The sequence below is a fragment of the Phyllostomus discolor genome, chromosome 4, assembly GCF_004126475.2.
Source record: "Phyllostomus discolor isolate MPI-MPIP mPhyDis1 chromosome 4, mPhyDis1.pri.v3, whole genome shotgun sequence".
Classification (NCBI taxonomy): Eukaryota; Metazoa; Chordata; class Mammalia; order Chiroptera; family Phyllostomidae; genus Phyllostomus; species Phyllostomus discolor.
This window is the reverse complement of record NC_040906.2, coordinates 61,597,487-61,625,112: the sequence shown is the minus strand read 5'-3', so window position 1 is coordinate 61,625,112 and position 27,626 is coordinate 61,597,487. Positions and strand designations below refer to the sequence as shown.

Below are 27,626 nucleotides of genomic sequence, written 5' to 3'. Positions count from 1 at the left end.
GAGTTCTCCAGTGACAAAAGCTAACTGGGCAAGGCGCCAAGTCAGTCATTCTAATTCAATAATGTAAGTGCAAAAAAAAATCTAAACAATCACTACAGTTGAAATCATAGAAGTGATTAAAGTTCTAAGAGTATTTAACTTGGTTAAGAAAAGAATATTTTGTAGGGTAATTGTTTTAAAGTATTAACTTCAGTTTAGGGAGAGAAAAGGAGAGAAAAGCGAGAGAATCTTTCTTAAAGAGAGAGTTCTTAAGCCAGGCCATGAAAGACAAATACCATATGATCTCACCTTTAACTGGAACCTGATCAACAAAACAAACAAGCAAGCAAAACATAACCTAAGACATTGAAATTGGGAACAAGCTGACAGTAGCCAGAAGGGAGAGGGGAGGCCATAATGGGGGAAAAGGGTGAAGGGTTTACAGGAACAACTATAAAGGATACATGGACAATAACAAGGGGGAGGGGGAGTAGAAACAGGGGAAGGAGATGGGGAGGGTTTGGGTGGTGGGGAGGGGAAAAGGCAGAAAACTGTACTTGAACAACAATAAAATCAAAAGTATTAATAAAAATAAAGAAAAAAGATTTCTTAAATCTGTCTTTCTCTCTTAAAGAGAGAAAAGATTCTAAAACAATAGATGACCATTTATATTTTATAATTCCCTCAAAAATATAATAAGCTAGAAAAATAAACCCATGAACTTTTAAGAAAGGAGCTCTTCTTAACACTGACCCTTAAACAAAACAGGCACATATAGACATGCCCTCAGGAAAATATATCCCAAAGCCCTCAGCCTCCTGGAAAATGTCTTTGAATTTAGAGGAGCTATATTTTCAGAGAAGATTGTAGACTGTATTTCATTAGCATTCAAGTTATAATTCCAGAACAGGGCCCTCATACACGTAAATTGCAAGAGCAGATTCAGCTTTCTAGTATGAGAGATATGCGTCAAAAGGATGTTGGTTGGCATTTGAAGGAGGGGCTGGAATGCTATTTTTAGTGCAGATTAGCTGCTCTTCCTCCAGAATCACAAAACAGCCTTTTTGTAGGCTGTTGTGACACCTGCTGGCAAAAGCGAGCTGAATAACCACATGGTTTTTCTCTTCCTAACTTTGTAAGAAACATGTGCATCAAGGATTGCTTTCCATGTTTATTCTGCTCCTGACTTGGGACACAGGTTTGTTGTGAATCTGTTAGAGTTGAGAATATCATTACCTTTTATTGGATAGAAAGATTGGGGTGGATATGAATAGGCAATCAACCCAAATAACAATGTACTAATGAGTAGGATTTAAAAAACAGTCTTCGACATACATGTACTTCTCAATCCCACTGCAAACAGTTGGTGTTCTAAGGTAAGCAGCAATTAATGATGGGTATTTTTTAAAAGATTACTGAATTCAATATAATTTTTTCTTAAGTGGAAAATTGGAAGTAAATTTCTCAGAGGTTAAAGATCTGGCCAATTGTAAACTGGATTCTAGGAAGAGATAAAAATGGGCTCGTAAATTTCATAGGGAATAGTATTTGGCAGACATATTTCTCACCAGTTTGAATGGACTCATTTTTTATGTTGTTTTAGTTTATGAGGCAGGACTTATTTGAATGTAAATTAATTTCAAAAACAGGAATTCATGGAATAAACTGTACAAATGGCCATTCGTAAGCCTTAAGATGGATGAGGTCGAACACATTCATTTTAAAAGGAAAATAACCAAACAAAACTTTCTCACTTGTCAATGCAATGAAAAGGAGATTTCAAGGCTCCTGAGTGTTATTAATTTGTACTATAAACCCCAAAATGGATGAATAAAATAACCTGTTATGGATGAAATGAAGCCACATTTCTGGCTCTGATTTTTCGTAGATCCTTCTTTTCCTTTGTCCCAGTTCTGGTATATTACCGGAGCTCCATCTCTCCAGCTATAAGAAAATTAAAACTTGTAATGTCTCTCATTCTGCATGCTCAATCTTCAACACTGTTCTTGGAATACTGCAGTATGGATTGAAGGCATAATATTTTATTAAATAAAATAATATTCATGCCTTGGGTTAGGAAAATGAAAATTTATAAGCTAAAGATAATGTTTGAAGGCTACTCAACAAATTGATTGCTAAGATCTAGTACAATCATTCTGCAAATAAAACCTGTCAAACAAAATTAAATGCTAATTAATCTAGTTTATACCGAAATTCACCACTGGCTTTTTCTTCTTGAAGTCCAATCCACCAATTGACACCGTACTTTGATAGCTATTTAGAAAGAAAGAAAAGTGTCAGCATTTATTCTACCTGTTTTCCCTTTTCATTATTAAGATTAATGGGGTTGCTGTTAATAGCTTTCCATTCTTCAGTATTTTACCCAATTATCTAAAGAAGAGTACACTAAGGCCTAGCATCTTGAGAAAACTTGAAACTTCATTATTCTAAAATGTTCCCTCCTCATTATGAAGGAAAATTGGAATCAAATATTGAAAATACTTTTAATTTCATACAACATGCAATATCTTTCTTACAAACTTTCCTATGTATTTAAAAGTACATTTCTCTTATAGTACAGATTTAAAAAGGAATATTGTACAGTAAAATATGATGTATATTTTCTTTTTTTGACTGAGAACTTAGTGACTTATCTTCTCAGTGATTTATAGAAGTTCATTGTATATGTCACTCTATTTGGAAAACAATTCAAGGCACAAAGACATCAATACTAGAAAGTTTTTGAATTTTACGGATTAGTCTGGTAAGCTTTTAAACTGAGTGTTAGCACTGTCCCTGGTCTAACCAAATAGCGAGGTGCAAAACAGGCCAAAAGAACATGACAGACTTTCCAGTGTTTGACAACTGAAAAATTATCCTTTGTATTTTTATTGCTTTTATGCTGTTATTTATCACACAGATCTCAGTGTAATAAAGTATAAAATCCAAGCTTGTGCATGCATGTGCGCATGTGCACACAAGCACATTAGAACACGTGTAATACTGGTCTTAGGACCCAGGTAATTGAAATTTCTTCTTCACCCATAAAAGAGGAAGAGGCAGTAAGGATTCTCTAAGACCTTTAAATTAATATACTTTGTTGTTTGTGTGCTATGTGTATAAAATGTAACTCAATATTTTTTATGCTAAAACATTCTCAAGGCATTATATATTTAAATTTGCACTTCCATTTCCTCTGTAAAGACTTGAGAATACATTTTAAGATATATAGATACAATTTTCTCCATATGATTTTCAGGTCATTATAAGACAAAACCTCATAGCTCTCTAACATTCTAATTTATAAACGGGTATTTTTACTCCTTACACAGTGTGGCTGTCTGCCATATCAGCAATTTGAGAACAATGCAAGATGGAGCAACTATAATTTTGTATCCCTGAGGTGTTGTTTCATGGACATATTCTTACACGCTGAGCTTTGATTCCCATTGTCAGGCTTTGGAATGGGTCCACTGAGACTGGTTGTGAACTCGGTGGGAGAACCACAACAATCTCATTCAATCTAAAAGGTCTCATGTGCAACAACAGTGGAAATCATGGCCCATTGTTCACTGCCCCAATTAAGGACCTTTAAAGAGAAATTATAACTACTGCATCTTAAGTGGCATATTTATAACCATCGCATTACAGCATGGTGATCGCCCACAAGGGACATCAGAACCTGGGAGATGTGGAACAGAGTTTCATGGGGCAAGCTAGAAGATACCCAGAGTGAAAAATCCGATGCAAAAAATGGATGTTTTAAATTTTAGCAAAGGTATAAAACCACAACAATAGAAGACATTAATATTCTTTATATAAAAGAATACTAAAAATGTGATATGACCATGGATTTCATAATATCAGTTATGTTTTTTCAAACAGCTATTCTAGATAGCATCATATGGGAAGAACACTGACCAAAAACAAATAAAACACAGCAACAGCCAACGTATTAAATCTCTAAATGATATAAGGAACAAAGGCCTGTCATCTCTTAAAATATTTCCATCAAAATAGCAAAACCGAGTCATCTAAGGATTTAGAATCCCAGCTTTTAGAAAATGACTAATAACTTTGATATATTTTTGTTAGAAATATTAAAAATTAAATTTTAAAAGAGTAAATCAAAATTTCATAATACAAATATTGCATAGCACAGCATAAAAATGTTAGCAGACAAATTGGCTAGTATTTCATGTCAAATAACTCCTAAAGAGCTTGTACCTTTTCACTTTTTCAGGCATTGATCTGATAAACCAGATGTCTCAAAAAGCCGGTACCCCAAGATTCACTTTCTTCCTGCCTTGTGGTCTTTCATTATTTGAAGAGAAAGTATTGACTCATCATTTTTTTAACTAAGTGTTATTTTTGTTTTTTGTATTTCTAAGTTACTATTCTTCATAGAGGAGCTATAGACACGTATGTAATTAAAATAACTTCTGGACTGATTCATTCTAGTAGTACATCTTTACATATGGAATTTCTTACTTATGAAATGTAAATGCTCACTGCACATACCACCACTACCACCAACAAAAGTGCCTAACACAGCCACAGATTATGCAGAAATAAAAATTGCTTTAGAAATCTACAGCTCTCTTTTCTTTTGAATTGCTACCCTTTCCCCGGCCTCTTTCTTAGTCTCCACATCCTATACCACCACACTAATTTTATTCTGTAGCACAGCAGTGTCGTGTTAGATCGGTCAGCTGCTCCCCAGCAACACTGACAGGGCATTCTATATCAACATGGCCACAGGCTGGGCAACAACTTTTGCCATGTAAGAGACCTCACAAAGTTTGTCTGGTTTGAGATCACAACTATATCTAGTCTTCAACTAGATCATGGCACTGACTGTGACTTCTCAAACTGATAAACCCGTGAGTTTTACTATTCCATGTGTGGGAGGTATTAACTCTGCCATCCCTGCTGGCTTCCCAACCACTGACATGCAATGAGGGAAAGCTGGAGAGACAACACCTGCAAGTGTTCGCAGGAGACCTCAACTCTGTTGGAATGATCATAGAAGCCCTTTACTGTTCATGTCTGGGACAGAGCTGGTGCCATCTTCTGGGGAGGGTTTTCAAAAAGCTTTTATCTATTTGTTTTTTAGAGGGGGAGGGAAGGAGGAAGAGAGGGAGAGAAACATCCATCTTGCCTCTTATGTGCACCTGGACTGGGGATGAAACCTGAAACCCAGGAATGTGTGGGGGGTGTAATTGAACTGTTGACGTTTTGCTTTGCAGGACCATGTCCAACTAACAGCCTCAGAGTTAGAGAGGGTTTAGTACTAGCATTTTAATGTAATGGCGACATTGCGCTCTTATATACCCCTGATGCTGCTGTTTTGCTGCCAGCAGAGGGTTTATTTTGTTTTGTTTTATTTTATTTTATTTTATTTTATTTTATTTTATTTTATTTTATTTTATTTTATTTTATTTATGATGAGTTAAATCAGATGGCCTGGGTTCACTTCCAAATTTCACCACTTGGCAGCTATGTAACCAACCCAGTTGCTTCACCTCCTTGAAGTCTTAGCTTCCTCATCTGTAAAATGTATCAATAACACTTCCCACAGAGAGTTCCTGGAAAGATTAAATGCCATGAAACATTAGCACTTAGCACAGTGCTTGACACAATTATGATAAGTATTGGCCAAATATCTGCTCCTTCTATGTGATATGTACTCTGCCAAGTTGATGGGGCAGTTTTGAACTTTGTTATTGCCACCTGGGTGAGAAGTCCGCTGTCTAGCTAAAGAAATACACATATTTTCTAACATCATTATATGTAATTTGTTGATACTTAACATTACAGTTTGCCTTGAGTGTTACATTTGCAGGAGCAGAAGGGCGGTAAAGTAGCACATGGACCAACCAAGAGTGGGGGACACCTGGTTCTGTGGCTGTCTGCCACTGCGTCCCTGTGGGACTGGGAGGCTGACATCTAGCCCTGTTTCTTGGCTTTCCCTCAAAACTCAGCAGCAGTCCTGACCTGCCTGTACCTCACGGGCTAAGTGGGCATCAGACAGGATTACAGAAGTGGGAAAGCCCCAGGAGCTGTGAGGAAGGCATTTCCCTTACAAATGGAGAATGCTTTAATACCAAGCTTCATTTTGAGTCAACTTACAAACATGAAAAGATGATAGAATGAGAAAGGATTCCTAGAGATCATAAAATAATGTTAAATTATAGAAAAAGAAAAAAAAGCCTTTGTCTTACTTTCAAGGATATCGTCAGGGAAGTTGGAATTGAGGTTTTCCACCCTGAGTGCCCCTGGTAATTTGTGCCGCTCCCTTTTTACTTAGTACATCACATTATTTCCAGCTTTTTAAAAAAGATTATATCTCATTTTCATGTCACTGACATTTTTATATCTTTGGCAAATACCCCAGTGTGTGATACATACCTAATGCTCACTAAATACTTCGTAAAGAAGTAAACTGAAAATGTACTCTAATCCCTGGTGGTCTTTCATTACTTAACAGGTTCTATCTGCTTATTTCTAATTAGTGTACCTCCTCAAAAGAGTAAGTCTAGTCTTTTTCTATCTTAAGTTGAAATGGAAAATCTCCTTACCATCTTCTGTATATGGAGTCTTTATAAGCAAAAATTTGTACTCTTGTAAGTAAAAACTAAAACTTCAAGGCAGCCGCGGACCCGCAGATACTCCTTGTCCCTCACATGTGCCCTCATTTCCTCTGGGCCCTTTATCTACTCGCCTTTTCCTAAAACACCGTGTGATGCTGTTTACTTGTGTTCATTATGGTATTCCTTCCCACACTAGACTATAATTTCCAAGAGGGCAGGAGTTTTGGTCTCTTTTAATCACTCACTGATAGAGCCCCAAACTCTAGAAGGATAGACTCTGAATAAATATGTATGATGTGCAAATGGACCTCATGAAAGCAATAAAACTCTACTTGCTCACCACTGTTGCTAGTAAAGCATGAAAGTGAAATGACTGACCAACATAGTAAACCTGTGTTTCCATTATTTTCTCTTAATCTCTATATCAGAAAAAGAAATGATTATTAAATGTGTGTGGCCTTTAATGAAACTTAAATAAATGTCTGAAGTCAAGTAAAAAAAAAAGTCCCCCAAGGACAGCAGAAGGAGCTAAGCTCTACATTACTCATGGTAACTTGTATTGAAGTACCGTTCTTATTTTGTTGTGGATGAATTCTTGCTCACGGGCAGAATGAATTGTGAGAAGATCACTGTGCAGCCAGCTACAGACAAACTCAAAGGTGGACCATTCTGAGGCATATGTATGAAAAAGGTACTCTGCATCCTGATAAAAGAGCCAGGGTGCATCTGAAAGAAAAATAAACAATGCAAGTGATGTAAAAACTATTGACTGATATAATGCGGACTTACATAGGATATGCTATGATGCACCTCAAATTTGTAATTTGGTCACTCAGCATTAAACATGTGTATTTTTTTGTGTAGATAAGTATACTTAAACACTTGCTTATTTTCTTTGGTCTGTCTCATGTAAGAAACCTTCATTTGTGCCCTGGCTAGTGTTGCTCAGTGGATTGAGTGCAGGCCTGGGAACCAAAGGATCGCTGGTTTAATTCCCAGTCAGGGCACATGCCTGGGTTGCAGGCCAGGTCCCCAGTAGGGGGCGTGTGATAGGCAACCACACATTGGTATTTCTCTCCCTCTCTTTCTCTTTCCCTTACCCTCTCTCTAAAAATAAATGAATAAAATCTTTTTTTAAAAAAGAAAACTTCATTTGTAAGTTCTGGGATAGATGCATATTTTAAAAATTATGTGTTGTGAAAACAGAGTTAAGCTGTGATATTGGTCTTTAATCACACTTAAGGAGATGTATTAGATTATTAATTATTAATTCATTAATTTGAACAAATTGGTTCTAGATTAACATAAGAAAAGAGACTCAATTGGAGGGTTGTAATAATAGAGTAATGGTATATAATAGCACATAATTAGAAGTTTAAGAACTGGAAGGACAGTTCTTACCGTACTGGTACCAGGGTGGAATCTTGGGTCTCACATCTGCAAAGTGAGAACAAACCACACTGAGTGACCTTTCTTCACAGATGTGCTAACTCTGAATTGCTTCAGATCTAAACACAATATTTTGTACTTCACCATTTAAAAAACCATTTAAAAACCAGGTTCTTTGTGCAATTTGGAATATGGTTAGTTCTCATACTTGAGGAGGAGGCTCAAGAGAGGACTCTGATTAAAGAAGGAAGGTTGTGGGGCCCCACTTGTTGAGGGCCTACTGTTTGTCACACACTCTGTGAGGTGCTTTCACGGATTCATTTGACAAGGAATTTTGTTTGCTTGTGAGGTCACCATGACATTTCTTCCAGACAAAGTACAACACAACATAGTTATCCTCATTTCCTATAACTAACTTAGCATACTGTACTAATGTCCCCCTTGTTCATCCCCTACGATATACATTCTTTGCTAAAATGGTGCAGTTGGTTCATCATGAAGGTTCCTGGTACTTTCATCCAAGGTGCTTGCATTTTAGATCCCTGTACCTCTTCACTGGGCAAAATGTTGTATAAATTAATAGAAAGCAAATATATAGTAAATATCTTATTAATATTTTTACCTCTTGGAATTTTGCATATCCATTCACGTTCAGCACCACAGTGCAAGGGCAGCAATGTTTTATTTGCTTTATAAATGGCACAATTTCTTGTATCATCTCCAAAATAGGTATTGTCTAAAAATGAAGAGACAACCTGCAGCAGATGAAGTTCATTATTCCTTAATGATGATTCCCTCACAAAAATATCAAAAGATCAAAAAAAGCATCCTTGTAAATAAACCACAGCCGATTTTGGAGGAAGCTTTGGAAATGTCTGGATATGATTCCAGTTAAAGGTTGTTCCCCATTTGTGAAGAGCAAGCTGATCAAGTTTTAGCATTTTTCCTGAAAGATGCTTTTTTCCTTAAAAAGAGCCATGCTACTTCTTTCTCCACAAAAACAAAGCAGATGCATGCTTCTTTCTGAACTTGCACTGTTTCCTCACTGGTGGGATTGGGCTGGTCTGGGGGTCCTGGGGTCCTGGGCCAACTTCTTAGAGGTTCAGGGGCCTGTCAGACTTGGGTCTCATATTTGAGGTACCATATTTTGCCATGTAGAATGTGTACATTTTTGCTCAAATTTTTCAGGGAAAAATAAGGATACACATTATGCATGGGTAGTACTTATTTCATATCTATATAAATGTTTTGAATTCTTTTATTTATGCTTATGCTTTAAAAGTGTAACTCAAGAAAGTAATAGCGATATTCATATGCAAAATAATACCCTGGAATACAATAATCAGTTTTTTCCTAAATAAAAATAAATAAAAAATTGAATTAAAAAACTAAAATGAAAGATTTTTTTTCCTGAAAGTTAGGGACAAAAACATGGGTGCACAATTTACATGACAAAGTACGGTAGGTTCTTTTGTACAGACACTAAGCTTTTAGGTTCTAATTGCTAAACTCTAACTCACCACTAGCTTTAATCAGGAAACTATGCAACTCTTTCCATGAATTATCACACAACAGGGGTATTAAATAAAGACTTAACTTTTTCAGTGATTTGATGACTACCTGATAGAAGAGTAGATGGACCACAGGTGGAATTAGGTTAAGAATTTGGAAAGAAGAGGATGTTTTGAAATCATCTCTACTCCTCTTCAGACATGTACACTGTCATGCAACAATTCCTCTAACTTAAATAAATGTAAACTATGACTCAGAGAACAGCATTGGGTTTGAATATTCATTTTGTTCAGTGGGTAAGGAACTCAGTGCACTGCTTCACGGCTTTATCTCTTTTATTGTGAACCAAATTGCCTATTCCTTTCCTACTACTAATGAGTTTGCTTTACTAAAATGAAATAGAGCATTCTCAACCTCTATGTACACATGCCACTTTTAAGTGCCATACTGATGTCAACCACCCAACTATGCCATGGGGGGAAGGTTGACCCTGTCATACCCCTTCTGCTTTCCAGGCCTCTGTTTCTTCCTCAGCAAAATCGATGGGTGGGGCCAGCTGATCTTTAAGTCTCTTCCCACTCTCTGGTCCTGATGCCGTTTTCAAAGAAGCAGTACATGGGTGGAAGACTTTGTGTTTTTTTTTTTTAATAGCATGCCCTTGTTATTTCTTCTCACTGTAAACATATAGCTTTTCCACAAATCTCTCCCTTGACACAAATTTGAACGCTATGTTGCAGGCCTCAAGATCCCATTTCTCTATTGATCTTTACTACTCCACAGTTTAGCTACTGATATTTGACAACTAGGAGACATTATAATAGGAGACATTATAATGTAAATTTGGCGGCAGACCACCTGTGTACCAATCCTGGCTCTCCTAGATACTATTTTAGGCAAATTAACCAATCACTTTAATCCTCACTGCACTGAATTATGTTAAGGAAGGAAAGAGATGATGCAGCAGTACCCTCAGCTCAGAACTGAGGGCAGAATTGGAGCTCAGTGAACGGGCTGCATTAAATGCTCACTACAGGCTGTTTCTAGCGTCCCGTTTCACAGGTGTAGCTGAATAGCTTGACTTTGCCCGTGCCCTCAGATGGACCCCATTTTAATCTGGGATACTGCTTCTGTTGTTTTTCCCCTGTCCTCCTTAGGAAAATGTGAGAATTCCTCATTGCACCTGAAAAAATAAGTGGTTGAGAGTTCCCTCTTTCCTTCACAGAGGTTTTTTACAAGTGTGAGGCTTAATGAAAAGCAAGTCTTTCTTTTTTTCCTTCCAAACAACTTCCTTTGGCTGAGAAGGTGATATTTTTAAGACAGATTTCTGTCCTTTTAGAGTGAGATAACTAGAAAATGGTTCTTTTCATTTTGATATAAAGGACGAGGGTCCTACACTCACCTAATAAGGTGCTAGACTGTAGGGAGGGTAGATTAGAGGAAGCCTGGTATTATTTTAAAGAACAGCTGCTTCTTTTGTGGAGACTCCTTAGACAGTAAGTGGTTTGAGGACCTTTCTGGAGATTTTGATGCCTTTTCAGGATAAGAGCCTATAGCTGACCACAGAACTATCTGGGTAACAAAGATTTCCTAGGGTGATGCTGACATAACGCTTCTGATACCAAGGCCTGGCATTGTTTCTGATTGGGATCTGAGTAATGGGAAATAGGGTTATTACTTCTAGGTTCATTTGGCTGGTTTACCAAATAGCCCAGGGCCACCTATTTTAAATTCATTTCCTTTTCTCTGGTGTGGAAAGACTTACGGGAGTTCCATCAGACCACTCCCAAGAGCCAGCGGTCAGTGGGTTTCTCTTATTAAATCCAATCCAGAACTGCCTTTCTTCTGTCCTGTGAAGAGAAGAAACAAAAACTTGGCCTTTCCTATTGACTTCACAACGTTATGGAAAAGGTTCAAGTAAGTATTTATGTGTGCAGGAAGCAGCTGGTATTCCTGGCAGGACTGATCAAGTCCAACAAACACGTATTGAACATTTCGTTTGTGCGAAACCTGAGGTCTGAAATGAACTGAGAGATTAGCCTCTCTTCCCCTCCCTCTTGGTTTGCACGGTGTGCTCATTGAGGACACGCAACTGGGGGCAAAGTCAGCCCCTGTTGACAACGTGGCTTTTTCATGATCATTAGGAACGGTAACACTTTTCGGCCAGGACAAGGACAAGTGAAAGCAAGTTGGTAAGAGATTTGGGACTTCTCTTCCCTAGAGAACTTCTTACTACTTTACTATTTATACTATTGTAAAAAAGCTTTGATTTTTTTTGGTCACATGTGCATGTATTCTCTGAAGGTTAATCACCACTACCCCTGTTTTAATAAAACATGGCAGGTGTTCTTTTTTTTTTTTCTAGATCCCAACATAAATGTTTCCACAGCAAATCAGTCTGAGGCACAGTTGGTTAACTTCAGCAGTCACCGCTGGGTTAGACTTGGCAAGAAGCCCCAGAGAATCATCTTCCCTGTGTTAAGACAGAGGACTAATATGTCACACCACAGACTACTCAGTAAATCAAGCAATAAAGCCTAATTGTACAGAGCCATCTCACTAAGATCATTTATTGAATCTGGTGCTATGCTTTTTAAAAGTGTTTTATTAAAAAACATTTTTATTCTATTACAGTTGTCCCAAATTTTTACCCTTTGCCCCTTATTAAGATCATTTTTTTAGAGTAATTTTGAAGAACTAAAGATTTATAAGCCCCGGTCAGGTAGCTCAGTTGGTTAGAGCATTGTCCCCAGTATACCATGGTTGTGGGTTTGACCCCTAGTCAGGGCACATACAAGAATCAACCAATGAATGCATAAATAAGTGGAACAACGAAATCGATGTTTCTCTCCTTGTCTCTCTCTCCCTTCCTCTTGCTCTCTCTCTAAAATCAATAACTAAAAATTTTTTTAAAAAATCTATAAGATTTGGGAGTCATGACAGATGCTTTATTCTCCTTATGCAGAGAAGGAAGCCTATTCTTAGGCAGATACCTGAGCTCCTCTGCTTGAGATACAAATGAAAGTAAAATGTGGCTTAGAAAATCTGAGAGGTCCCTGTGTTACAGGGTGCAGCCAAGAGGGGGGATCCCAAATAGGCATTTGAAATGGGGTCCCGAACTCAAGGTATCCAGGAGATTTTGAGGTGTCTTTACCCCTTCCCCCACAGGTGTGAGTTGGGAGAAGGGGCACACAGCAAGAACATGAAGGGCACGCATGTGCAGCTAATCCATGGCATAGTCATTTAGCATACCTATAGCCTTTGGCTGGTCACTTAGATATGCTAAATTGCTATGGCCATGCTCAAGGCCAGGGGGATGGAAAGGGACCTCCCCCCCACCCAGATGTGACTAGGGGGCAGGTCCCCTGAGTTACAGCACCTGTGTGGGAGCTCGGAGAAAATTGGCTCCAGGACATGGGGTCACACCTGCCCAGGGCCATGATGGCGACCAGAAAAGCTAGAGAAGACAGCAGATTGAGGGCAAGTGTGCCCAAGTGTAGGAGGAGTCGGAAATGGGGCTGCAGAGGAAGATTGGTGTGGGAATTAAAACCCAGACACAGCAGCCACTGAGAAAGAACCACGAAGCCTGGACAGAGTGGGGACTCCCGCAGCCCTGAGAGAGAGAACCACATGGCTTTGGCAGAGTGGAGACTCCCGTAGCCTTGGGAGAGAGGACCACGTGCCTTTGCCAGAGTGGGAACCCCCACAGCTTTAGAAGGGGGAACCACCACCTGGTTTTAGCAGAGATCCTGGCGACTCAGCTGAGGGTGCCGGGAACCCAGGGAGGTCTCCCAGTCGAGATGGAGTACTAACTGGGAAGAACCAGAGGACTGCCTGAGCCATGGACTTCTATTTCCTTTCCTGAGATACGGTACTCTGGACTGGGCAAAGGGGGAAGGAAGGAAGGACTGTGTCTGTTTGTGGGTGTTTTAAGGGACTTTGGGATTTTGGTGAGGACATTAGGTCACTACTTGAAGTTTGTATAGCATTAAATAAACATTTCCTTTCCTTTTCACGAATCTCTGGCATTGAGAGATGTCTTTCCTCTGGCAGTGGACATGATGGACTTGGGGGCTTTTTTTTCAATAATAGTATATCGTTCCAGGCCCCCCTTGTTTGTTCTGTAACACCTAGGGCTTGGTGGGCCATTGCTGTGATTACACCCTACCTTTAAGGTTGTGGAAAGGTGGGGCTGCTGCCTCACGGTGAAGCTGATCCTACTCATCTCAATGTCCTAGCCTGGAAATCCACACTACTCGCTCTGCATTGAGAAGCTTTCATTCCTTTCCTCACTGAATTCACTTCTACAGTTTTCCTGCTATGTACTGGCTCATAGAAGAACTGGTATTTATTTTGCCTCCATCAATTTCCTAAAATTGCATAATTTCTAATAATGTAGTATACTACTATAACTAATAAAATAGAAATAGAAAAGCAGTGCCCTAGGAAAGAGAAGTTTATATGCTAACTATGAGAACGGGTTTATTTGCTATAACTAAGCATTGGGTTTGGCTGAACTCCCTGGCAATCAGGGCAAAGGTAAACATGCATTATATAGCTTTTGTGATTAGGGACTGAAATTAATAGCTTGATAGATGCTTGGCACTAAATTCAACTAGAAATTCTAAGTGTGAGAACTTCTGTAAAGAGAAATGATATTTGATCTTATAGCCAATGTGGAAGCAGTTTGCATGTGGTCGTTTCATACAGGAAAGCTCACTATATGCACATGTGCTAGTGTATTTTGCAAGTGGCTAAAGTCCCGAAGGGAAGTTATAATTTAGGACAACAGAGACTACCAGATACCCCTCGAATCTGTGGCTCCACCCCTGGCTAACAATTCAATTAACCAGGAAACTTCTCGACCTTTTCTTCGGCCTCAGAGAATCTGATTCAGCAGCTCTTGGGCGAGACCAGAGGGTTCTGTATTAAAAGGTATCCCAAGAGACTGTGATAATCAGCAGGTTTGGGAATCCTGGTTTCTGGTCAGCATTTCATGCAGAAACTAGAATTCTATGAAATGCTGCTAAGTGTTCTCAAAAAAAGAGTTTTGTGGTCAGATAAAGTGCTTTCATCTAAAAGCCTTTGTAATAGTAATGTATGTGGCAAATTTCCAAGACTGTATTGGGACATATTGCTTTGCAAACATATTTGACCATGAAACCCACCCTTTTTCCTTACAGAGTGTGACATGAGGCACACATTGGGAGACGGTGTCAGACTGCCACCTTTAAGGTCATTTTTGCAGGTTTTTGAGATGAATAATTTGATACATGTTACATATTAACCTTCTTATGGGAAGGTTAGGATTTTCTTCAAAAAATGGTTCTGGATTTTCTCTGAGATTCAGGTAAGTGTTTCATTAAAACTCCACATTACCAGAGCTTGGAGAAGAGTAGCTGGTGTTACATTTATTTTTGTTAAATATGTGTAGGGAGCCCTGGAGGTATGACCTCCTTTGGACCACAACATCGTAAGGGCACCATTTTTGTCTGTCATGCCTATTGAATTCTCTAGTCTGCTGCACGTGTAACAGCGCCCCTCTCACAGAGGATATGCCCCAAATGTATCCTGACTGGCAAGAGTATTCTAGAGAAAGAGGCCAAGGACTGGAGAGACTTACTATAAGAGGACATGGTGGCTGTCTTCAAATATTTGAGAATAAATTAGACTTTATTTGTATTACTCTGGCTTAGTAGAAATTGATCTTTGAAACAAGCATTTAACAATGGCATGGACTTTCTCCCAAGGAAGGAGCACTCTGAACCTGAAAGGAATCATGCAGACAGTGGATGGTCACAGGAATGTAGTGGAAGGAATTTCCCGAATGTGGGTGGAGGGTAGCTCAAGGTCATTTGTGAGGTTTTTTTTTTCAATTTAAATTTAATTGATTGTGTAACTTTATGGAAGTTAAGATTCTGTAAATTTGCAAGATGGATGCCGGTAAGTAAACATGTTTCCTCAAATGTAAAGTAAGGGGGTTGGGTTGGATTTTTTAGAATTAGTGCGACTTTCATTTATTCAGAGAAAATCTTACATGGACTTTGATTATAGACAAAGTACTAGAAGTGTAGCTGGTTGCAACTGCTCAGTGAGCAAGGCACCAGGAGCTCTGTGTATGTGGCCCTTCCCCCTCTGGGATTCCAGGGCCCTCAGATTCTCCGTCAGCACTTTGCAAACCACTGGGCTCGAAGATTTCTGTGTTTGGCAGAAAAGCTCTAAAATTCTGATTTTAGGCACACAGAAAAAATTTCAAACATGGAAACAAAGACTTCAAACATGAAAAATGCCACTTTGTTCTTCGTTTTATGGAACGAGAACTTGGTGCAATATAAATACAAACTTCTATGTATATATTTTCCTTTCACAACTAGCAGCTTGTGGGTTTTAGGCTTAAAACAATAATTGAGATTGTAAACAACTATTAGGGGTACTCATTCCTAAGTAGCCATTACTGGGGGACAGAATACTTGATTGTAATTTTTCAGAGTTAACAAGTATTTACCAATTAAATTTTGAATGTAAAAGCTTATTCACATAATTCTCTTCCTCGATATGGGCAAAGCTTGCAAGATGAGCTCCAAATTCTTCACAAAATGCTTCAGCTTCTCTCCATGTTCTTTTCATCAATACTTTTTCACTATGGAATACCTGTACAGTAAAAGAAAAAAAAAAGTTGACACTGTCACAGATAAGGTGAGGCTATTTGATTTGAGACAAGAAAATGATAGTAATATAATTGTCATTTTTCTTTATTAAAAGCTTGATCCATTAGGGAGAAATAACACTTACTGAACTGGGATATGTCTATCATAAAACTATTATCTCATTTTATCCTCACAACAACTTTGAGGATATGATAAACTGTTTTATCAATGAGCTCCTGAAGGATTCCTTTTTTTTCCTCCTAAATTTCCTGTGACTTGTCCCTTAATAAATCATTTTCAAGAGATGAGGAGAGTCAGACTAAGACAGGTTACAGATTCCAGGCCACAAAGTGATAAATGGGCAGATCTAGAAATAGGCCCAGGACTCCTTGCTTCCAGAATCTATGGATTTCCATCCCACCAGATTGCCTTCCGACAAATCAGAATCGGCCGAATGATCATGAGTCTGGCTGATTCATGCCAAGAAATGAAAGATGAGACCCGGCACCTGTGGGAGGTATATTGCTAGGGTGTTCGGGTCTTAGCTGTGCCTAAATTTTCTGCTGTTTCTCAGCTGTCCTGCTTTTGAGCTGTCCTCACAGTAGCAAGAAGGAATCAGAAAAATGGAGGTTCTGCTTTTGGTTTTCTTCAAGATCAAGAATGAGGAACTGAAGACCCAGAGCTCTAGATCCTGTGCCTCTGCAACCTCCTCATTTGTTACTTTCCAGCACTAAGCCAAAGCCTCTGGTGCTAGCCTTCGCCACCCTCTGATTTGCTGCGACTGGAATGAATAGGTTTCCCAGTCCTGTGGACAATAGCATAGCCTCTCCATCTTTTAAATTATATGTCAAAACTTGCCTCCTTTGGGCACCTTTTCTCACATCACTTTAAATTAAGAAATCCTACTGCCATGCCCATCAAACACACTGTATGTTTGTTGACATATTAGGGTGACATATAATAGAAAAAGCTCTGGAATAGGAGTTCCAAGATCAGGGATTTATTCCAACTCTGTCAATAAAGAGTTGTGATCTTAGGTCAATCACTTCATCTCGCTAGCCTCAACTTACTCATTTCTAAGGTTAACTTATTGCTCTGTGAGGTCACTCCAGGCCTATTATTCTATGAATTGAATGTAAGATTATACACATGCACATTTAAATTCAGTGTATTCACAGATGGTTCATACCATCTGTAGGTATACAATATCTCTAGAGACAGAGACCATCTCCATTTCTCTGTGCGTGTGCTTGTATGCCAGAGGAGAGCTTTCTCCCATGATTTTGGAAATCTCTAGTTATAAAATGAACCAAAGAAAAAAACCATCCAACAAAAACATCATATTTCAAATATATACTATATTTTGCTGTGTATAATGCACAGTTTTTTGCCAAAATTTTGAGGGAAAAATAAGTATGTGCATTCTACATGGGTAGTACTAAAACACGGGTGCACATTATACATGGGAACACATTCTATTTCCGACAAGATTGTAGGTACTGATTTAAATCTAAGATATAAAGCTGTTTTGCAAAAACAGTCCTTCACACATTTATATACACACACATGCACACAGATCAATCATATGTATTAATGTGTTTGATCTTCAGGTGTCTGGCAAGCTGCAAATACTGTCCTTAGCAGCAGAACCATAGTACAGTGTAGTATTCCATAATGAGGGCTTTATTCATTTGCTTACACATGATATTGCACCATTTTCATCCCCAGAACAATATTGACTGGGACCCCGATATTAATCCTCATGAGGAGGACTTCTGTGTCCCTGTGGATGTCATTCTTTGGACTTGAAAAATATTTTGGAGTACAACTGAAATGATAAAGACAATTAACACATGTTCATCAAGCACCTCTGTGTGCTAGGCACTGTTCTGTAATAACACATTTGGGATACATGAACAAAATGAAAATAATATTGGTCTAACTGAGAATGCCCATATAACCTTGACATCACCTTGAAGCAATTGGCCAGGCCTGGCTCCGACTCCCAGTCCAAATAGCAGGGCTGAACGGGCCATCTCTCTTCATGCTCAGTTTTCTCCTGCTTTTCTACTGGTTGCTTGCACAGGGACATTGCTTTAAAGTGTGTGCAGTCCTTCACTTCCCAGCGGCCAGCTGGACTCCTTCCTCGCATGACAACGCAGCCACCACTGTAGCCTAAAAGCAGAAAACAACACTTTCAATACCAGTCGACTAGAACATTTTGTGCTCAGAAGACTCCTTTAGAGTGTTGAATAATTGACATCTCACAATGAAGCACCCAACAAGAACAGTGAAGGTGAAAAAGGATGCTTTTATTGCCATGATTATTTCATTTCTCATCCTCTCTGGAGAAAAGACTAGAAGATGGAAAACTGAGAAAAGAGAGACTGTGAAGCTTGAAATTTGGGCATTTTGAGCTCAGATGGCAAATAATGGAAAACTAGGAGCTGTTGCAACTTGAAACTGATTTAGGCCCATATCTCATCAAACACCAGCATCCCTCTACTTTGAATTACTGAGCTTTTTAACTGTGCAGAAAAAAGTTTAACTCACCATTTCTTGAGTATGAATATATACTGTGTTTTGAGACTCTAGTATGAAAAATCCACAATGAAAAATGCATACTGCATATCCTCTGGGAAGTAGATTCAGCAGGAAAAAATATGTAAGTGATGAATTTAAGTTATTTGTAAGGTACACAACAGAAAACTAGACTGTAAACTGTGGCAGAGTGGAGAGAATGAGATAAATTCTGAAATGAGGTGAAAGTCTGGGGCAAGAGTAGGGATGGACTTCAGGGAAAAGGGGAAGACCTTCTAGTTATGGACAAAATTCCATTTTATTATTTTCTGTATGTTTGAACATATTGGCAAATGAAACATTCTCTTCCCATGGAAATAATTTCTAAGTTAAGATCCTGAAGTTTGTCATCAAATTGACACAACTTACAAGGCAGCTAAAAATAGACTTCAAATTTCAGTGCAGAGTAGAAAATAATCCCATTCCAAAAATAGAATAAAACCTGAGAATTAGCTTTTTTTCTTGAATCTAGCGTGATCATCTAATTAATTAAAATATTAACAATAACAATAACAAAAATGGTGCATCTACATTTACATACCAGGCCAGGAGGTATATTAGCTGCCAGAGACAGAGGACAACACCAAATCAAACCAAACAAACAAAACCCAATTCCTTATTTAGTGTGAGGCACAGACACATAGACGCTTAATTGCAGTCAACATAACGTGTGAAGTGCTATAGGAATTGTGTGTGTTCTGATTTCTGTGGGGGACTTCAGAAAGATCGTGAAGTCTGCCTCAGGATGTCAGTAAAGGATTTGCAGGAAGTAACATCTGAGCTGAGCTTTGAAGGATGAGAAGGAGAGAAGTTTTCAAGGGATGCTTATAAAAAAAACAAGTGATTATAGATGAAGCATCTGAAGACTTGTGATGATTCTGGACCTAAAGGCACTTTTAAAAATGTAGTCACTCCGTACTAGATAGTTGTATTGCTTAATTTCCCTTCAGAAGTAATGGTTTCAATTTTTCAGATACAGAGCAACAGGCATTATCCTTGTCAGCTGTGGTTTGGTTGTTTTATGCTGGCAGAAAGACTAAAGAGAGGGAAAATGAAGAGTGAGATATGAAAAAAGATAGATAAGATGTACAAAGAACCTCTCCTAAAGAAAAGGAAGAGTGTAAAATAGAGAAAGAATAGGGGATCTGCGCCTTCAGCAATCCTGGGTCCACACTGGGTATCACAGTGGCAAGACGGTCCCAATCTGCAAGAAGCTCCCAGGCCTGTTTGTGTATGCATGCTGATGCATCAAAGAGGCCTACAAAGGTGAAAATGACTCATCATAAACAAGGAAACATACTTAGTATGACTCTCATAGAAGAAAAGCAAGCCAAGAGAGAGTTGGTCCATACAAAATCAGTTCCACTGAACAGAATAGCTAATTAGTGTTAAAGATGGAGGGTTGGGGCCAGCCAAGGGAGAGGGATTATAGCATGCAAGCACAGCCTCCTAAGAATGGAGCTTTGTAGTCCTGTTGAACGTAATTTTGAAATGTAGCTCACAACCTGGTAGGGTCATGAGCAGTAGAGGAGGTGCTGCATGCTCCGTGTGATGAAATTCCAATGAAACTGAACTGTAGAAATCCACATGGAAGCTCAAAGTGACAGATTAATAGGGTTGCTCTAGTGTGCTATAGGAAACCATGCGCTCCCATATGATTTCTTCATCCTTCCTTTCCCAGCAGCATTTGACTTGGAGCTGGAAGTCTGGGGTTCTAGTTCCAGCACAAATATTTAGCAACTTGAAACTTGAACAGGTTATATTAATCACAAAAAAAGTTATCTAAAATATGGAGATAACAATCTCTTCTCATGGGTTTTGATGAAAATCAAATAAAATAATGTATTAAAAGGCACCCTGAAAGATATAAAGGGCTATAACCACCCTTAAAATGTTGCTTCTATTCATATTTTGGCTGTTTTCATTATAAAAGCTGGGATTGTGGCATGAGTTCTGCCTGCAGGTTCAAAGAATTTTTATACAGCTTGAATCAGCAAGTTTAAAATGTAATATGCTTTTTTGTTGGTCTTGCACTTTGTCTTACGTTCCCACATCAGACAATGATTAAATAGCTTTGGTTTTGGATTTTACAGGTATTCAACTCATCTTCATTAGTGCAAAAGAAGATGTTTGTGAACTGCTATGAGGATGAGAAGTGATACAGGAGCGTTACTGCTATTCTAAAGTGGTTAACTTAATGGAACATTTGACCCAAATTTTAGAATCTCAGCCCCAAAGAAGCAGTAAAGTGGTATAATAAAGGGAGACTGGGCTAAGGGAGATATAAATGAAATTTATAATCATATATTATGGGGATGCTTGCAAAGCCAAATAATACAGGTAGGGTGTGGGAAAGAGCAGAGGTGGTTTTCCTCCCAGAGAAATGGTTCTCAAATTCAATAACTGATTTCCCACTGGAGAAGAAAAACTATCATCCTACTCCACAGTGATGAATCTCACATCTCTACTAATTCTCCTTACCTGTCCTATCCTCCCTCTACCTTCCCCCACCCCTGCCATCTCTCTCTGTCAAATATGAATGAGAAAACTTTCAGTCAATTAAGAAATTTCAATTCACTCTTCTAGTCTCTTCCATTTGGCAAAGCTATCTAACCATACAATATGAACTGAGCTGGGAAAGCCTCCACCTTCCACGTCTCTGGACAAATACCTGAAAACAAGCAAGACCTATTTGTGGCCTCATGGCTAGAAGGGAACTGTAGCTGGGCCTTCTCCATGGAGAAAAGTGAGGTTGTTGGGCTAGGGAAGGTGAGCTTTCTGGGAGTTCTATCTGTCTGATATTGTGCTAGGCATTTAATATGGTCTGGTCCCTGTTGAACTTCAAAAATGACTTGAGCAGATACTAGTATTTACAGCTTGCAAATGGCAAAACAGAGGCATAGAGGCTTAATAACTTGCCTAAGTCCACATAGTTAGTGAGGATTTGATCTAGAATTTGGAAGCAGATTTATTTGACTGTTCTGTGAGACAAGGTTAAGATACAGAGTAGGCAGGCATTAAATCATTAGTTATTGAATGAATGATTGAATCTTCCCTTCAAATAACTTGCATCCATTTCCATGGAGCTCCCTCTCATGGTCCTGGTCCTGTTCTCTCCTTTGTGTGGCTATGGCATTTCCTTGAAGATCTATGAGCACATCCTTACCTTGTATGATAAATACCCATATGATTATATAAAGCACCAAAGGATGCTCTGATTGAGTTTGCCCTCATTTATGTAGTGGTCACTTCAGAGCTCCGATGAGCCTGAAAATGGATTTGCCTGTCTATCTCTTGGCTGGACTGGCTCCTTAATCCTCCTCGCTTGGAGCAGAGCACTTTCAAGAAAACAGATCTGACTTGCTTTACTTGATCCCATTTTCTTTGTTGCTGGCAGGTTTCCACTGACTTGGGGCAATTGGGGTAAATGTGCACTGGATTTATCCCATGTGAGTGAAATATGCCTTTTCTGCAGTGTTACCTAGGTCTAGAAACACAAAACTTTTGTCACAAAGCCTGAGCTGTGGATGGATGCAAAACAGTGATGTCAAAGTGTTTCTTTTTCACTGTACAGACATCTATGAAACTCTAATATAACTTGGAAAATCTTTTTTGAATGTCCTAACTAGCATGGACTCACCTGTTTTCTTTCACCATTAAGCAGCCTCCATTTTTACTAAATCTTTGAACTAAGTACAAAGTATGTTTTCGTTTCTAGGCATTAGCTTCCCCCCAAATGAGAAAGGCCCTGTTTATCATTTTCCCTTTAATCAGTGGCACTTGTTAGTAAGGACGAAAACTGTTTTTCCTGTGTTACCTGACTAGTTAGTTCTCTCAAAATACCAAGTACTGTGGAGTCCCTTTGTTGTTGTTTGTTTTAATAAAAAACAGAATTTCCTAGTGTTTTGAGAACAGGAAATTTGGGCATGAAAGAAAAGAAATACAGACATAAAACAGGTTAAGCAAAAATATTATAGTCCTGAATTCAAATTGAAATGATCAGTTTGAACCCCAGAGGTATTTCATCTCCCTCTCTCTCTCTCTCTCTCACACACACACACACACACACACACACACACACACATTTTCTAGCTCTATTCACTGAACTGGCCTAGAAACAATAGAAACCAACAAGCAATAAACACTCCTATGCATGTGTTGTGATACTGAAGTAGTACCATTTCCCAATAAGATGAACCAGGGTTCCTTGGTGAATTGGATGTTTCTTGGTTCAGAGCAGAAATGTACATCTTGTCATACCATATAGCAGGGAAGCTACTAAAGACTACTAGTGTTATAGTAAAAGGATTCAGGAGGTATGCTTGAGATTTTCATTTTCACTGAAAAAGATAATAATTGCAGTGGATTAAAACATATTAAATATGTTTTAAATCCTTACTTTATAATAGTGCTAAAAAACCTGTTCACTGTTGCAAGATACTTACAAACACTCATTTAAAAAAACTAGTAAAAGGAAAGAATTGAGCATTTATTCTGTCTTTTCAATGAAAACTGTATCACAAAGTAACCCCCTTATAAATATATGCCCCTCCCCACCTAAAAAAGTCCTTCATGGATCAGTGGATCCAGGCATTGATCATTAGTGGCTGCGAGCATGGCAAACAGTGAGATACTGGACATTATGGGCCCAACGTAGAACACACAGCCACCTATGAAATGGTCTTTTCAAAAAAGATAAGAAAATCTGAACTGGGTCAGGCCTCTGATTTTAACGTTTTATAAATAAAAATGCCAATCTGATGGAAAATAAAGAGGTAGAGTAACACACTAAACAACATATGGAAATACAATAAAAAAAGTCCAGACAGCAGGAAACTCTACAGGACAAACAACCTTTTTGAATCAACAAATAAAAAAGAGAGAGAGGCGGGGCTAAGCAACAGAGAAACCTAGAGATTAAAACAGATTTTAAAAGACTTATCAACCTATTGCAATGCGCAAACCTTTTTGGAATCCTAATTAAAACAAACTCTAAAATACATTATATTATATTTATGAGTCATTTAGAATTTGAACACTAACTTAAGATCTGTTATGAATTATAGTTGATTATCTTTAGCTATGATAACTGCAATATATTAATGTTTTTAAAAGAGGAGACTTTATCTTTTAGAGACAATATTAAAAATGTATGGATGAAACAATATAATGTCTGGGATTTGCTATGAAACAATATGGGAAGTGTGGGGGGGGTGGCTGGGGGTATAGATGAAACAAAATGGATCATGAGTTGATAATTGGTAACACCAGGTGATGGGTATGTGGTGGTTCGTTATACCATTTGGAGAACATAACACAAAGTTGAAAAAATGGCAGAACCATGATTCCACTACAGATTGACTATTTTGATAATCTGATATAGGAGAGAGTCTTGGCTGAGTTAATTTAAAAAAAAAATCCTGCAGGCCTCCTGTTCAGGGGTCAATTTATATGGTCAGTCTGGGCTGGATTAAAGTTCTGACATGGGGACTAAGCTAATGGATAGTTTTTGTGTAGGTGTGATAGGCAGGAAAAAAGGTGATTTAGAATGGTGTATCTGCAACCTGCAATTTAAAAGAAAAAAGGAAACAGGGGCTTTTATATTGCTATTTTCTTCCCCCAAAGATTTACATTTTCATCTTATTCAGAGACAATTTACTCAATGTCAGTCAGCATGAGCAGCCAAACTGAGCATCACGGTATTATTTTTGCTTCAGGGAAAAGAGAGAAAGAGTAATGTCACTCAAATTACAGCAGAAACTTATGAATGACAAGGAGCTCTGCTTCAACTCTGGATTTTAGACGTCCAAATATGCCCCAAGGAAGGCAACATTAAAAACCAAGAATTTTGTCTACTCAAAATGTATTAATTTATTTTGACAGGTATAGACATTCTTAACTAAATTCCAAAGTATATTAGAAATGATACCGGAGCTTTTTAATTTTTTCAGTAAGAGTGTGACATGGAACCTTACTACTCTCTGCATTTCAATAATATTCCTAGATCTAATATTCATGGATCTTTATTGAGTGAACTAAGATGTTTCTTGGTTAGAGCTATGGAAAGTCACCAGTTACTGTACAAATTTTCTAAGCTGATGCTTATACACACAAAAAAACTTGTATTAACTTCATCTGGTGTACATCTTTAAAAAGCACAGTTTTGTTTTTTAAATCCTCACCTGTGGACATTTTTTCATTGTTTTAAGAGAGAGAGGAAAGGAGAGAGGGAGGGAGAGAAAGAAACATCAGTGCAAAAGAGAAGCATTGATCAGCTGCCTCCCATATAGAGCCAGACCCGGGATCCTACAGGCCTGGATGGGAGATTGAACTCACAACCTATCTATGTGCCCGGACCAGGAATTGGACCAGCAACCTTTCTGTTATGAGAAAATGCTCCAGCGAATTCAGCCACACCAGCCAGGGCAAAACATACAGTTTAAAAAAAAACAATAATAAACTACATATTTTAGAGCATTTTGGGTTCACATGGAAATTGAGCGAAAAACACAGACTTTCCCCTACCCCACATACAGATTTATGCCCCACTTACACAAAACCTCTCCTAGTATTGGCATCTCACACCACAGTGGAGAATTGGTTGAAATCCAGGAATCTGTACTGACACATCATCATCACCCAAAGTCCATGGTTTAAATTAGGATTCACTCTTGGTCAATGTTCACTCTTGTCGAACATTGTACAGGTTTAGACAAATGTATAAAGACATTTATCTACCACTGCTGTATCATATATTGATAGAATAATTTCACTGCCAGAAAAATCCTCTGTACTTTGCCTTTCATCTGTCCCTGCCCACTAACCTCTGTCAACCACTCATCTTTTTACTGTCCCCATAGTTGTGCTTTTTGCAGAATGTCATCTGGATGAAATCATAACAGTATGTAGCCTTTTCAGATTAGCTTTTTCACTTAGTAATATGCATTGAGTTTCCTTCACATCCTTTCATGGCTTGATAGCTCATTTGGTTTTAAGCACTGAATAACATTCCATTGTCTGGATATACTACAGCTTATTTATCCACTCGCCTATTAAAGGATATCTTGATACCTTACCAGTTTGAGCAATTATGAGTAAAGTTTTTATAAAAATCCATTTATGGGTTTTTGGGTGAATGTGTTTCCAACATTTGGATAAATAACAAGGAATGCGCCTACTTAGTTTTGTAAGAAGCTGACACACTGCCTTCCAAAGTGGCTGCACCATTCTGCACTCCGACCAGCAATGTAGGGGGTGTTCCTGTCCCTCCACATCCTCATTAGCACTTGGCATTGTCAGTGTTTGGGACTGGGTCATTTTCATAGGTGTGTAGTGATAGCTTGTTGTTTCAATTTGCAAGTTCCTAATGACATGCGAAGTTAAACATATTTTCACATGCTTACTTGCTATCTACATATCTTCTTTGTTTTAGGTCTTTTATCCATTTTTAAAGTGGGTTCTTAATTTTCTTGCTGAGTTTTAAGAGTTTTTTGTATATTTTGGATAACAGTTTCTTATCAGATGTGGTTTTAGCAAATATTTTCTCCCAACCTGCAGCTTGTCTTCTCATTTTGATGAGAAGACAAACTTCCCATGCTGATACTGGTTTTCTCAGAGTGGAAGTTTTTAGTTTTAATGCAGTCCAGCTCATCAATTATTTATTTCATGGATTGTGACTTTAGTGTTGTGTCTAAAAAGTCCTTGCCACACCCAAGGTCATCTAGGTTTTTTATTGTGTTTTCCTCTGGGAGTGTTATGGCTCTGCATTTTATATTTAGGTCTATGATCCATTTTAAGTTAATTTTTGTAAGGGGTATAGGTCTGACTATGTGTAATATTCCTTTATCTTTTTAATGTCCAGAGGATCTGTAGTGATGTCTCCTCTTTCATGTATTATATTTGCATCTTCTTTCTTTTTACTTAGTGAATCTGACTAGAGGCTTATCAATATTATTAATATTTTCAAAGAATCAGCATTAATAATTTTCTGGTTTCAATTTCATTGATTTAAGCTCTAATTCTTATTTCTTTTTTCTGCTTACTTGGTACTTAATTTTGCTCTGTTATTAAAATCCTCACTCAAAGGCATGTATTTTTATTGACTTTTAGAGAGAGGAAAAGAAAGGAGAGGGGGGAGAGAGGGAGAGAGGGAGAGGGAGGGAGAGAGAGAAGGAGAGAGAGAGAGAGAGAGAGAGAGAGAGAGAGGGAGATTGCCTCTTGAATGGACATCAAAATCACAACCTAGGCATGTGCCCTGCCTGGGGATCAGGCCTGCAACCCCCTTGGAAAATGGTAGGATGCTCCAACTGAGCCATGAAGCCAGGGCTGATTTGCTCTCTCTCCTTTTCCTGGTTTCCTAAGGTGAAAGTTTAGATTATTGCTTTTAGATATTTATTTTCTAATATATGCATTCAATGCTAAAAATTTCCTTTTAAACACTGCTTCCTCCACATCTCACAAATTTTTGATCATTATTTTTTTATTTTCATTTAGTTTACTATTTTTAAAATTTCTCTTGAGATTTCTTTTTTGACCCACATATTATTTAGAAGTATATTGTTTAATCTCCAAGTATTTTGGGAATTTCCAGCTGTCTTTCCATTATTGCTTTCTAGTTTAATTCCAGCATGGTCTAAGAGAAGAAAGTGTATGATTTCTACTCTTTTCAGTTTGGTAAGGTGTGTTTTATGCTCCACAATGTGGTCTGCCATGTGAGCTCTAGAGGAAGGTATAATCTGCTGTTGCTGGATGAAATAATCTCCAGATATCAACAATATCTAGTTGACTGATGGTGCTGTTGAGTTCAATTTTGTCCTTACTGATTTTTTTATCTGCTGGATCTGTCCATTCCTGGTAAAGGAGGGTTAAAGTATTCAACTATAATAGATTTATCTATGTGTCTTTGCAGTTCTACCAGTTTTACCTCATG

At 38.2% G+C, this 27,626-nt stretch overlaps 1 protein-coding gene across 2 annotated transcripts in view; it reads right to left on the bottom strand.

The window, feature by feature from the left end:
- The window catches only part of PLA2R1 (phospholipase A2 receptor 1), a 106,241-nt gene that overhangs the window by 18,619 nt on the left and 59,996 nt on the right, over positions 1–27,626 (bottom strand). For both annotated transcript variants that reach the window (XM_028510129.2, XM_036023402.1), the window contains exons 12-19: positions 18,090–18,292; positions 15,976–16,121; positions 11,236–11,320; positions 8,584–8,716; positions 7,974–8,009; positions 7,141–7,298; positions 2,189–2,253; positions 1,820–1,923 (exon numbers count right to left, since the gene is read on the bottom strand). In XM_028510129.2, coding sequence (XP_028365930.1) covers positions 1,820–1,923; positions 2,189–2,253; positions 7,141–7,298; positions 7,974–8,009; positions 8,584–8,716; positions 11,236–11,320; positions 15,976–16,121; positions 18,090–18,292 — 930 coding nt within the window. The remainder of the gene's footprint in view (positions 1–1,819; positions 1,924–2,188; positions 2,254–7,140; positions 7,299–7,973; positions 8,010–8,583; positions 8,717–11,235; positions 11,321–15,975; positions 16,122–18,089; positions 18,293–27,626) is intronic.